The 13,889-nt window shown below is 44.8% G+C and overlaps 1 protein-coding gene across 1 annotated transcript in view; it reads right to left on the bottom strand.

The window, feature by feature from the left end:
- The window catches only part of eys (eyes shut homolog), an 877,903-nt gene that overhangs the window by 774,223 nt on the left and 89,791 nt on the right, over positions 1 to 13,889 (bottom strand). The window contains 1 exon segment of the mRNA XM_060915649.1: positions 10,530 to 12,178. Within this exon segment, the coding sequence (XP_060771632.1) occupies positions 10,530 to 12,178 (1,649 nt within the window).

Genomic DNA, 13,889 nt, shown 5'->3' with positions numbered 1-13,889 from the left:
GTAAAAGCTGCACTGTGTGGGGGGCCACTTTTACACTCCCCTGACTTCTCTCTCCCCTTTATTTTGCAGACTGATGCATCGGACAGAGGGCTGGGGGCCGTTTTGTCCCAGGAGGTGGAGGGCAAGGAGCGCCCCATGCTGTACATCAGCCGGAAACTCTTGATGCATGAAAGTAGGTACAGCACAATCGAGAAGGAGTGTCTCGCCATCAAGTGGGCGGTCCTTGCCCTTTGATACTACCTGCTGAGGTGCCCTTTCACTCTCTGTTCAGACCACACGCCCCTCCAATGGCTCCACTGCATGAAGGATGCCAATGCGTGGATCACCCGTTGGTATCTCGCCCTCCAGCCATTTAAGTTCGAGGTGATCCACAGACCGGGGGTGCAGATGGTGGTGGCGGACTTCCTGTCCCATCGGGGGGGGGGGGAGTGGAGTCAGCTTCAGGCCAGACAGCTCCCCAGCCTGAGTCGGGCGGTGGGGGTATGTGGCAGTGGGGGCGTGGCCAAGCAGCAGTCTGTGAATGGAGGGCGGGGTCAGGGAAGGTAAGTGGCTAAGTCATTCCACCTGCTGTCAATATTTTTTAACCCTCTGGAGTCTGAGGGTACTTCCTGGCACTCTAATAATTTTGGCATGCTCCGATTTTGTTGTCAATTTCAACAAATCTAAGCAGCATTTTCAAAGTCATGTGACTTTTTTGTATTCAGCACAAGTTCAGCTACAAGAATATCCATGCAATATATCATGATTACTTTAAAAAAAATAAATGAAGATGTTGTAAAAAGCAGTTTTAGAACTGTGTTGGAATGTGTGAAAAAGCATTACCTTACTCATTGTGGTGAACCATTTTGATCACTTGAGGTGATTCTTTTCAGTCTTAGGAATGTATCAAGCACAAAACCTTAAATCTGCTCCACTGATTTGGATGATTAACTGGCTATCAAAAAAATTTCCTATTGTTTTGGGATAAAGGGTTGGCAGTGGGAGGGATATTCAGTTAGAAGGGTAATAATTTCCATTCCATGAGAAGAGTGAAACCCCCTCCTACTGCCAACTCTTAATCCCATCAGATCAAGTCACAATGGGTAAGGCAATGTTTCACACATTCCAACACAGTTCTAAAACTACTTTTTACAACATCTTCATTTGTCTGGTATTTGACTTCATTTTGGTATTTGACTCTATTCAGTGTGTCTTGAAATTAACTTTTGTACTACTTAATTCAGTTCAGAACCACAACCTACTCTGTTACACAGTTACTCTGTAATTTTGCTCCCATTCCAACTCCAAATTTTACTGTCTAAACTCCAAGTAGAGCAAAATTAACTATTTTTGAGGAAAATACTTTTAACTCTGGAAAAATTGCTGTCATTTTTCCTGTGCATGCATATCAGCTGATCTGCTCATAATAAATAGAATAAATATTTACACTTACTCAAGTTGATCTTTGGCTGGATCGAGTCAAAGTTAAAAAAAAAAAAAGGTACCACTTTAGTAAAAAAAAAAGGGGGGGGGGGCATAGTTCTCAAGATTGACCTGAATCACTGTCCTGAATCATCTGAAGTGCATAAAATCCGCATCCCATCTGGCAACAAGTTTTACCTTCAAATAGCCTAAACTATGTCTGACAGATTTTATCCTGTTTACGGTGGGTGTTCCCACCGTGAAAGAGAAACCAATCGAAACTGAAAGTGTGAAAGTGATTATTCATATGGTAATGGCATGATAGTCTTTTACGAATGCGTAAGGGGGTGCTTGGCGCTCTGACTTCGATGTGACTAAGTAAGGTGACAAGTTTTATGTTTCATCTAATTTAGGTAATTTAAAAACTATAACATGATTTGGCGGGCGGCATGGTGGTGTAGTAGTTAGCGCTGCCGCCTCACAGCAAGAAGGCCCGGGTTTGAGCCCCATGGCCGGCGAGGGCCTTTCTGTGCGGAGTTTGCATGTTCTCCCCGTGTCCGCGTGGGTTTCCTCCGGGTGCTCCGGTTTCCCCCACAGTCCAAAGACATGCAGGTTAGGTTAACTGGTGACTCTAAATTGACCGTAGGTGTGAATGTGAGTGTGAATGGTTGTCTGTGTCTATGTGTCAGCCCTGTGATGACCTGGCGACTTGTCCAGGGTGTACCCCGCCTTTCACCTGTAGTCAGCTGGCATAGGCTCCAGCTTGCCTGCGACCCTGTAGAACAGGATAAAGCAGCTAGAGATAATGAGATGAGATGAGATGAGATGATTTGGCAATGGGCACATAGGAAAGTATAAAGTATAAAGTTTGTCAATATGTTTATCATGCTTGTATGATAAAAAAAAAATAAAACTTAGATATTTATCAAAATACATGACCTACTCATTCTAAAACTGTTGAGCTTCGCCGGCAAAGCTTTCGACCCCAAAGGGTTAACAATCCGTAAAGAGAATGTTGTGGCATGTGGTGGACAAGGATGGCAGGAATTGGGACCTCCTCCCCTACATCCTGATCATGGTGCATGAGACTTTACAGGCTTCCACCAGCTTCACACCATTTGAAATGCTGTTCAGGAGGGGACTCCGGGGCTTGCCGGATGTGGAAAATATTAGATCCCATCAACTATGGCTTGCAACCATGCAGGAACAGAAAATCCACTCAAACCTACCATATCAATCTTCTGAACTGCTCAATTGAGCCTCTCCCAATGCTTCAGTGCATGCTTGTCTCCCCATATCCACCAGAGCATCCTCTAGTCTAATGAGGCGAAGACTTTATGGCCTGACAACAGCAAGATTTCAGATAACTGCTAGAACCAGGTCAGAGCCACCTGATGAAACATGACCTCTAGACCTCCTACCTGGGGGTTATCATCAAACAGTGCCCTGTGATGTCCCAAAGGCCTGCCATCAGGCTATTAAGGAGAAATTGGCTTGAGTGCTCTTGGACAATGTCATTGAAGAGTCCACCAGCTCCTGGTCAAGCCTGACAACACTCTAAGGTGGGGTTTACATTAGACCGTATCAGCGGATCATCAGATTAACATTTTTAAAACTATTAGTGTGCACACAGCAACGCCAATACACGATTCGCGTGCACATAGCAACGCCAATACACGGATACGCTCGGCTCCGCAGGCATCCTGCACTCCAAATCACTCCGCCCTGAACAGCGAGTGCCCTCTGGAGGGTGCGCACTCCGGCCCTGCGCAGCTCACAGAGCGCGCGAGTGGAGCGCACAAGCAGTGATTTGGGACTGAGCCGCTGTGTGTGTGATCTCAGTGCATGTCGGGCATGCGCGTCACTTACCACTTGCAAGTGGAAGGATGGCAAGCCTAAAGACAATCATAACTACACAATGGGCAGTATTTGCAGTATTTTCATACTTTTATACTCTTTAATGAAAGGTGATACAAGGCGGAAGTCCTCGCCGTTTTTCAGCAGTCATGTCACATGACCAACGCCAGTGAATCAGGAAGGTGGATGTCACAGTGACGTTGTCCAGTGACGACACCAGCTAGATCTCAGCACAGCATATCCGCGTATTCTCAATGTTTACACAGTACCGGATCAGACATGATCTAGATTGAATACGTGGACCCTGGTGGATTCCCATTTCCCGGCGTTTCCAGGCGTTTTAATGTAAATGGACAGTGCATCTGCGAAGAAAATGAGACAGATACGGTCTAATGTAAACTTGGCCTAAGACTGTGCTATGACTTCAGGAAGGTGAAAAAAGATTTTTGACTTCAATAGCTACCCTATGCCCAGAATGGATGATGTAATTGAGTGCCTTGGGAGGGCCTGGTTCATTTTAACACTTGATTTAACCAAGGGCTTCGGGCATGTAGCCTTGATGCCCAAAGCAAGACTCAAGACTGCATTTAGCACCATATCGGGCCATTAGCAGTACCAGGTCCTCCCTTTTGGCCTCCATGGGGCACCCATAACATTCCAAAGGGTCATACATGTCATCCTGCACCCCTACCATGAGTTTGCTGTGGCATACCTAGATGACATCATGGTACATTTGTCCACTTGGGTCAACCATCTTCACCACCTCAGAGTTGTCTTGGAGGAGTCGAGGAAGGCTGGGCTAACCACAAACCCTTGTAAGTGCCATGTGGGGCTGACAGAAGCGCAGTACATGGGATATCACATCAGCCAGGGTTTATTGAAGCCACAAGAGAGTAAGATTGTGGGAGTCTGAGAGTACCCCCATATAACCACCAAGCAACAGGTGCATGCCTTCTGTATTACCAGAGGTTCATGCCCAGGTTCTCACTCAATTCTTTGAGGATGAGGAGAACGCTATGTGCAAGGCACAAACTGTCCCCCACTGAGACAAAGTATGCAGCAGTGGAAAGAGAAGCCTTGGCCATCAAATGGGCAATCAACAAAGTAAAGTACGATCTAACTGGTCATCACTTCACTCAAATCACAGATCATGCACCCCTCCAATGAATGTCTAAAGCTAAAGACACAAATGTGACCCCTCACCGAATCCAGGGACACATGTCGGCCGAAACGAATCCGAGATAATCGCAAAAGAAGCATTTTTTTTTCAAAATTTGTGATTTTTGTTTTTTTTCCATCATGTGCAAGTTGAGATCTTGAAGAATGCAGTCAGTATTTCAGATAATAGATTGTTTTGTTGGAAAAGCATACATTTTTTGTTGCAAATTGTCTAGTTTTTGTCAGGACTGTAGCCTGCTGGGGGGTGTGGGTAAATTACCATATGGGCCATTCACATGATGATTTTAAGTCTTTTGTTTTTTTTTCCGCGAATCAGCTGTATGATCCGAGCTGAGCGCATGGCTACTTAACCTGCATACAGGCGTGTGATTTCACTATGGAATGAGCAAGCTAAACAGAGCGCAGAGGAGCTGACACACATCGGAGATCACCATTTCTAGCAAAAAAACCCCGCAACCTCGTTTCCCAGATTGAATGGAATACTTGAATGATTGGATGATACACGGACCGTTCTAGGATTACATTCCATCGGAGGCATTGGTGTGTGCAAGGCGCCGTTTCTCTTTCTGATGGGGTAAGTTTATTAATCTAAGGCTGTGTGGTTATTTTTGCATGTAACGGAGAGTGTTGTGGTTTGGTTAAGCCTAGGTCACAACCGGACGTACGATTTTTTGGCCGTGTGATTTTTGGCGTTTCCCAAATCGATACGTTTTTTTTTTTTGTTCATGGAGAAAGACGCGCATTGGCCGTAAGTTTGTCTTGCAACCTGAAAAAAACGTAAGCACCCGTAGAGTTTGTTTGACATGACAAAGAACCTCTGCGGCCAGTCTGCGGCTCGAAAATCAGCACATCACACGCGCGATCTCGTGCTTTTCACACGTGCGCTCTCGTGCGCTTCATGCGCGCTCTCCGTGTGTTTCTTGCCTTTTTTGCATGTAGATCGGCTGTAGGAGCGCGTACTGTATGGCCGGTTGTGACCGAGGCTTTACATGAAACTAGTGTTGTGTTAGTTGTGTCATCATCGTGCTATCTTTCTTTCTTACGGTGTGTGATTTTTTCAACCACAAAACGTTAAAGTATACTTTAGGACTTATTTTTGTACTTCATCATTGTGTTGGGCAGAGGTGGAAAGTAACGAATTACATTACTCGCGTGACTGTACTTGAGTAGCTTTTTTGTGTACTTATACTTTTTCAAGTAATTTTTAAAGAGTGTACTTTTACTTTTACTTAAGTATGTTTTCTTTTAAGTAGTGTACTTCGGTACATTTTACATCACAACCGTTACTGAGTAAAAAATAAATAAATAAAAAAATTTAAAAAAGGCTAAAACGGAGAAGGGGAAATGCATGGGCGTCGCCACCATTGAATGTGAAGGGGACATGCCCCCCTCACATTTCATAATTCTTCGTTTGGACCCCCCACATTTAACATAAAATATTAGTTCACCCAGCGCCGTTTCTGTTGCTTCGTGAAAGAATCCATTCCACTTGATCGATAAGAGAATACACAGACCACTGAAAATCCACTCCGGGTTTTCCGGGCGCTCCCTACAACAGCTCACCGCGCGCGAGTGAAGTGAATCTCAGCGCGAGCACAGAAATGTTGGTGCAGCTGCTGGAAAGTGGAGGAGGTGACGTCATCCCCATTGCAACCTCACAATGTCTAGCTTTTGCTAAAACCTTATTCTTTTGATATCTGCCCTCAAAATTAACCCTAGGCCACGTTAAATTAATATTCAACTAAACAATGAAATAAGCTTAGCCTAATGGGGTATTCTTGATTGATGATGAATTGTTTGCAGTATTTGCTCCCAGACACAATGGACATAAGGACATTCTTTACAAAGAAGAGGAAAGTCAGTCAGAATTTCCGCACAGGACAGGTTTTTTTTTGTCCCAATGGAAATGTTAGTGCAGTTAGCTGGCTAGTCAATGTTAGGAAATGTATCAGCTAGCTTAACGTTAGCTATCATTTAATTCAAACCCAGTAGGCCTGCCTTACTGTAATGCCAAGAATGAGGTCAAGTCTGCTCTGATGATATTTATTGATTCCTTGTTTTGTCTGGTCTTTGGCAGTTTTCTGGAAAGTAAGATGGGAAATCAGTGTATGGGGAAGGAATAGTAGAGAGGAAAGCGATGGAGAGAGATGGATGTTATTCCAGGTGGATTGTGAAGGAAAGGGGGATAAAAGTTATGAAGTGGTAGAAATTGTGGTGGCACCAATATAAGAAGGAGTTATATCTATAAATCTATTTTTTATACTAATCTGTAAATGCTACTGTAGTACCACCATTGCATGTAGGTTGACAAAACTGCACTTGTTCATTGTGTGAAGTTCTCTTTTATGTGTCATTGCTTGACCCAGTGTAATTTTGTGTTATGAAGACTGCATGATGCCATGCCATTTTTGTTATGAGTATCGCTAAATCGGAAAAAAGTAAAATGCACCCACTAAAGTCACTGTTGGTGGTGAACAAAATTGCACCTGTTCATTGTGTGAAGTTATTTTTTATGTGCCACTGTTGCTTGACACAGTGTGATTGTGTGTTATGAAGTTTGCATGATGCCATGTCATGCCTGTTCATTGTGTGAGATTATGAATATTCTTATTTTTAAACATACAGTTGAGTGTCACTATTGCTTGGCCCAGTGGCATGTTGTGTTACATCTAAAACTAAATAGAAAACACAAAATAAAAAGTAAAATGCACCCATAAAGTCATTGTTGGTGATAAATTGTCACATTCATCTCATTAATCTTAGGCGTAGCGGTGGGTTTAAAAACAGGCTGATGAATATATGGACTAGTTGAATGAGGACTTATTGTTGAAAATTAATTAAAATTTTTCTGGCGGAGGACCCCCCGCCAGTGTGTCCCCCCCACATTAAAAATGCTTCTGACGCCCCTGGGGAAATGCGTTCTGGAAATGAATCACGGGAAGGACAGTTGTCGCGCGCGCGAGTCTCACACAGACGATGGCGGACATGCACCGGCGCTTTAAGGGGGGGGGGCTTCGGGGGGCTCAAACCCCTGGGCCACAGCCAATCAGGGGCCTTGTAATATTAATAAAATAAACTGTCGGAATCGTGGGCCTACATTAATGTACGGATAGAAATAAGGTTAGAAATAAATGAACGCACAGTAGCCTGCTATAAGAGACATGGTGGATGTGGTTCACGAAACGAACACCCACAACTGTACCAGAATAAAATGTAACAAAATGTAACGTCACGCACGAAAGCGCGCCAAAGACTGCAGACTACTGAGACACAAATTTAGAGACTTTGAAAGATGAAGCGTTCACATGTTAGTGGGGCGCATAAAAGGAAAAAAAGAGAGAGATGCAGGTAATGATAGAATCATTGCCTAAAGTCACAGACTTTTTTAAGGTAAGGATCACCAATCTGTTCAGAATATCAACTACTTATCAGTTATCAGCCTACCAGCAACTAGGCTATGTGCAGCTAGGCTAGATATGCTATGATCTGTCCAACAGTAAAATAAATCAGTTGTGATTTGAATACGTGTCGTGTGATTTGAGTTATAATCCTGTTAGTATAATAGCATATTTCAATGGGGATAATAAAATGTCTAAAACGGCATCTACTGAAGAAATTGATGAAAAGATTGTAGCCTATAATTTTCACAGTTCGGGCAGCAGACCGAGTAAGCATACTGAGGGGAATAGCAATACAAAGCTAGCGCATATCCACATTTCTCGCTAGCTGCGTTGGGTGTGTTGTTAACCCGTGTGGATTTAAGTGAAATACTTGAGAAGTTCTGTGGTCAAGACAACGTTTTAAGGTAAGGACGCTTGATTATTAATGTTTGCCTGCCGTGGCTTGTTGTTGACGAAAGGCCCACACGATTTTGCCTTATGCAGCTACTGCTAGCGTCATGCTTTGAACTAGGTTAAGCTCATTTGCGTTAAAGGATGGGTTTATTGAAGGACTTTGATGTAGCTAGTTTCTTTTTAAAAAATCGTATGCTCAAAACAGTATGCCCGTGTTCATCATGTTTAACTTTTTTCTTGATGGAGTGCGTGAAATATTGTTGCAAGTGGTATTTCGATGCAGTCATGTCAAAAAGGCAGTTGAATGCACAGTCTTATTCAAGGAGAAGGAAGACTTGCATGATGCTTGAAGATAGATCGGTAAAATAGACCCTAGTAGGACTTGGTTTCGTGTATTTCGGTCTGTAGAGTTATGAGTTTGGCCGCTGTTCATGGTGTTTACGTTTCATGTGGCCGCCGAGCCAAGTACCTTCATCATCATCATCATGTTCCCCTGTCAAAAGTTAAACTCTCTAGGGGTGCTTCTGCTGTAGCAGTTGCAGCAGTTGCTCAAAGTTTGATTTGCCCATCATCATACGTCTTATCTGTTGGGTGTCTATGCCCAGCAGATTTTCCCATTTCGTTCATTTGTAACCATTTTTGTCAAACAGGAGCTGCTTTTGCACTTGGTTATTGCCCATCCGGCAAACATGAGCAATATATTTTAGTTGTTGTACGTAGCAGGATAGTTTTATATCCTGGGTTCCTGTCAGTTTCCGGAGGTCAGCATTGGACATCTTGTAGCTCCAGTCTATATCTTCATTTGTAGTGTTCTTTTGGTCAGGGGCATTCTTTCGTTTATATCCACCTTTAATCATTTTCCTTAGGAAGCCATGCCACACTACCTCAATTTTGTGAATTTCACTGGATGATAGTTGCCATGCCTGTGTGCTGTACAGGAGACGAGATCGAACGCATGCCACTAGGAACTTTATACGGGTTTTTAGTAGTATTCGGTGGTTGATTAGAACGTGTTTCAGTTCATTCCATTTCATGAATGCAGCACTTATCCTAGCATGCAGGAAGTGTGAGGATTCATCACAGTTGCTGACATTATAACCAAGATATTTAAAGGTGCGGACGTTTTTAATATTAGTGCCGCCAAGGGAAATGATACTTGGTTTACATTTGATATCCTCATTGACGTTAAAAGCCATTGTTTCTGTTTTGACATATGATATTTGTAAACCAAAGCGGGTGTAGGTCTTATCATACAACTGAAGAATATTCTGAAGCTCCTCGATGGATCCAGCGAGTATGGCCTGATCATCTCTGTTATGCAACCCTCTCCTGATGCTCGTGCTTCCGTACGCATTTCTCTTGTGGATACCTCATTTGGAATACAATATCTGAACTTGAAGCCTGTATCTGGGTACAGTTTTGATATCTCATGCTGTGCAATCCTGACAACAAAGTCCATATAGATATTTAAAAACTGATGGCGATTCTAGGGCACCTTGTCTTGCAGTGAATGTTTGTTTTCATGCCGCCGAGCTATTTTTATGTATTTTATTTTTTAAAAGGACTTGTCTGTAGGTGTGTGTGTTTTATGTTTACAACACATAGGTCTACAATAGCGCACGCGCGCTTGTGTGGTTATCTCTGGCCATGCCCCTGCGTGAAAGTTACGCAGTATCACTGTCCTGTCCGTGGTAATAATCAGAACTGGCTCTGTAATGATAATGCGCGCGTTCTTCTCTCCCTCTGTGGTCGGATGTGTTGAGCGATGTGAGCGTGGGCCTTGCGCAGCTACGCTGAGCCAAACGTAACCTATCGTAGGCTTCTAGGCTAATTATGTGCTTACACTGTAAATGCTTGACATGTATTGCAAATAGAATAAGAGTGTTTTCCTGGCCAACGGTAAGGGTAGGGTTGACAGGTAGCCTATGAGGGGCCTAGCCCCTGGGCCACGGGTGTTGATAAAGCGCCCCTGCGGACATGGAGGAGACCGAGGAACCTGTGGTGGACGACCCTGCAGAAAACACAATTTCTTCCAGTAATGAAGTGCACCCCTGGCCCTACATATGTGATCACTTCAGCTTTGTAGAGAAAGGGGGTGACAGTTTCATTATGCAATGCAGATTATGTGTGCCCAAGAAGACAACCATTGCGGCAGATCTGTTATGTAGGACTAGGTGTTGTTATCCCAATAGATACTTAAGGCACCGACGAGACACTGTGGCCATCAAATGAGTGATGGCATCCTTTGGGTTCTCAAGTGGGCGCCCTCCTTCTTGGGTGTTTCGCTGATAGGCCCACGACACCTCCAGAGGGTTCAGCAGTGAATCCCAGCGTCCCAGGTTCACTCCCATCAGCCATCACACACTTGGCGCCCCATGTCAGGTCCTTTCTCCTGGTCCACAGCCACTGGCTCCCCTTCTCAGCAGCCTTGGAGAGATCCTTGATTGCCTGCCTGTGGGCCTTCCCTTGCACCCCCATCTCCCTGAGTAGCCTATATGTTGAGGTGGCTATGAATCCCCTGCAGCCTACTTCCACCGGGCGTACCTTCACATTCCAGCCTTGTTGCTTGGCATCTGCTGCAAGATCGGCGTATCTCAGCTTCTTCCGCTCATAGGCTTCCTCTACCGCCCCCTCCCATGGTACCGTGAGCTCAATGATGTACACGAGCTTGAGTGAGGAAGACCACAAAACAAGGTCTGGACGCAGGTTGGTGGATGCAATTTCCGGTGGAAAGCACAGCTTTTTGTCCAGGTCTGCCAGCATTTTCCAGTCCTGTGCTCTACCCAGCTGCCCAATGTCCGCCCTACTGGTGATGGTAAAGCTGGCTTGACCCTGCCGGACAAAGAGTGTTGGCTGCCAGTGGGATGGCGGGGGAGGAAGCGCATTTGCGCTCACCCGCTGGCATTCCAGCACTGCAGCAAGACATCTTAGTACCTGGTTGTGTCGCCAGGTGTAACGGCCTTGAGTGAGGCTAATCTTGCAGCCCACTAAAATGTGCTTTAGTGTTGCTGGGCTTGGGCACAAGGAACATGTGGGGTCATCGCCATACCATTGGCTTAGGTTTGCAGGGGAAGGCAAGACATCGTATGCAGCCCTGATGGTAAAGCTTGCCCTGAATGCCTCCATCTCCCAAAGGTCTTTCCAGGAGAGCTTTCTCTTCTCTACTCCTTCCCATGCCAACCACTGCCCTTGCTTTGCCTGTGACACGGCTTGTGTGCGCCTTGCTGCTTCCTCTTCCAAATGTACCTCTTGAACCACCAGCTTGCATCTCTGAGCTGGGTTGGCCCTGCTCCAAGTCGGTCTGCTAGTACCAAGGCCAAGACCACTCCTCCCCTCCTGAACATGTCCCACGATGTCACGGTGTCGGAGTGCTGCCTTTGCCTGCTCTGTTGCAGCCAGCGGGGTCCACTTCCTCCCAGTGGCCAAGATGGGTGCTGCTTGGGCCACAAATGGGTCACGGGAATCTTGGAGCATCATCTCTAGTCTGACCTTGGCACACTTGTACTCTTCTGCAAGGCTGGTGATGGGAAGTTCCAGCATCCCTTTGCCATAAAGCCCAATGCTACTGAGGCACCTGGGAAGGCCAAGCCACTTCCTGACATAAGAGTTGACCAGCCTCTCCAGTTTTTCCACCTTTGAGAGTGGAACCTCGTAGAGGGTTAGTGGCCAGAGGAGATGTGGCAGGAGTCCATACTGCATGCACCAGAGCTTGAGCTTGCCAGGAAGCAGGGTTCTATCGATGTTCTCTTGGGCGCTGGCTATGTCCTTCCTGAGCTGCTCTACTTGCTCTTTGTCTTTGAGGGAGGCATCATACCAGCGCCCCAGACTCTTCACAGGCTTCTCGGAGACCGTTGGGATGGGTTCATCGCCAATGTGGAAGCAGTGGTCTGACAGTTTCCCCTTGACAATGGAGATGCTTCTGGACTTGCTTGGCTTGATCTTCAAAACTGTCATTACGGCATACAAAAATTCGACATCTAATCTGCGCAAGCATGTTGAGGTAAGTATTGTCATTGGCATCATAATCACGGGCGCAGATAGAGGGTGGGACGGGTGGGATTCGTCCCACCCAGATTTAAATTCACCTCGTTCGGTCCCCCCCACTTATAGGGAGGAAAAAACGTCTATGCTGTCTTTCTTTGCATAAGGCAAACCTCACGGAAAAATCAAAAGACTAATTACCATTCGGTTTATTGAGGTGCACAACAGTGTATACATAGTTGCAACAACTCACATAAAACAAAACAAAGACTGATATTCAGTTGGTTGAGCTGCGCAGACTGCACAGGTTGCGAGCTCGAGCTTGGTTGCTATGGTTACCCACAACAAGTTTGACAGGCATATCGGGGTTGGGGTTGGTTTGCTGGCAGCTTTGTCCCCCCCAGTTTTTTGTCCCCCCAGTTCAAAAAACGTATCTGCGCCCCTGATCATAATGTTTCCTTTCCATAGTAAAACCGACAATAGGCTGGTTATATTCCAAAAATAGTGGATGGCATTGCGAATGTTGAAGTAGCAACCTGTTGGTACTGTAACATAAATGGTAACTAGTCTGTTATTCGGTTGGCTAATCATGCAAGCAAGTTAGCTCGCCAACCTGACGTGATCAGTCCTCCTACCATTCTACATCCAACAGGCCAGAAAGGAATACTAAGCAAAACAAATAATGTTTGAATTGAATTGTTCAATAACACACAGTGCACACAGGCAAGCTACGAGATTTCGGTGCAACATTTCACTTTCATATTTCGTGTACAATGCTTTGTGTGTGGTCAGGGCGATGTAAACGACATGACTGTGTGTATTGACCTTTTTTGTTTGTCTCAGTTTTAATGCAGCATTATCCTAAGCATTCAATTTGATACACTTCCTTTAAATAAAACATCTGGGTTGAGATGTACATATATCCTTGTTTCCTCTTCTTTTTCATTTTTGCACAACACAATGGAGGCAGAAAACACCCATTGTTAAAAGTAACGTTTTACTTTTACTCAAAGTACATTTTAAATGATCTACTTTTTACTTTTACTTGAGTAGATTTTTTGTCTGGTAACTTTACTTGTACTTAAGTAAAATTTCATCAGAGTAACAGTACTTGTACTTGAGTATAATATTTTAGTACTCTTTCCACCTCTGGTGTTGGGCATACTTTGCATGGAAGGAAAATTGACGTGGTGATCTTTGTTTACATGAAAGTAGTATCGTGCTAGCTAGTAGGGGGTAGGGCTTTCCTTAATGTCATGCAAATGAGCACCATTATGTGCCCGCCCTACACCCAGAGTAGCTGAGATGGAAAACTTTGAGGGCGATTTTCTCCCTTTTCTGTTTTAAGAAGTATACACTTTCAAAAGGCCACACATTCTTCAAATATTGTCAGATCTCCACATGGAAGGCATCATTGGAAAGCTTAGAAACTGTACTTTCTGAATCTGTCAATAACTCAAAATGCCCCCGGGCAGACATGTGTCTCTGGATTCTGTGATCTGCCACAAATGCATACATTACCCACCAGTGTTTTTCCCTCCAAGACTTCTCTTTTGAGGTCCAACATTGAGCTGGGACCCAACAAAGGAATGCTGATGGGCTCTCAAGGTGCTATGGCCTCTGGATCGAGCCAGCACAGAAGGTCAACTCAGAGCTGGGGGGGTGTGGACTGTGACA

This window comes from Neoarius graeffei, chromosome 3, assembly GCF_027579695.1.
Source record: "Neoarius graeffei isolate fNeoGra1 chromosome 3, fNeoGra1.pri, whole genome shotgun sequence".
NCBI classification, from domain to species: domain Eukaryota; kingdom Metazoa; phylum Chordata; class Actinopteri; order Siluriformes; family Ariidae; genus Neoarius; species Neoarius graeffei.
This window is presented reverse-complemented; position numbering and strand designations above follow the sequence as displayed.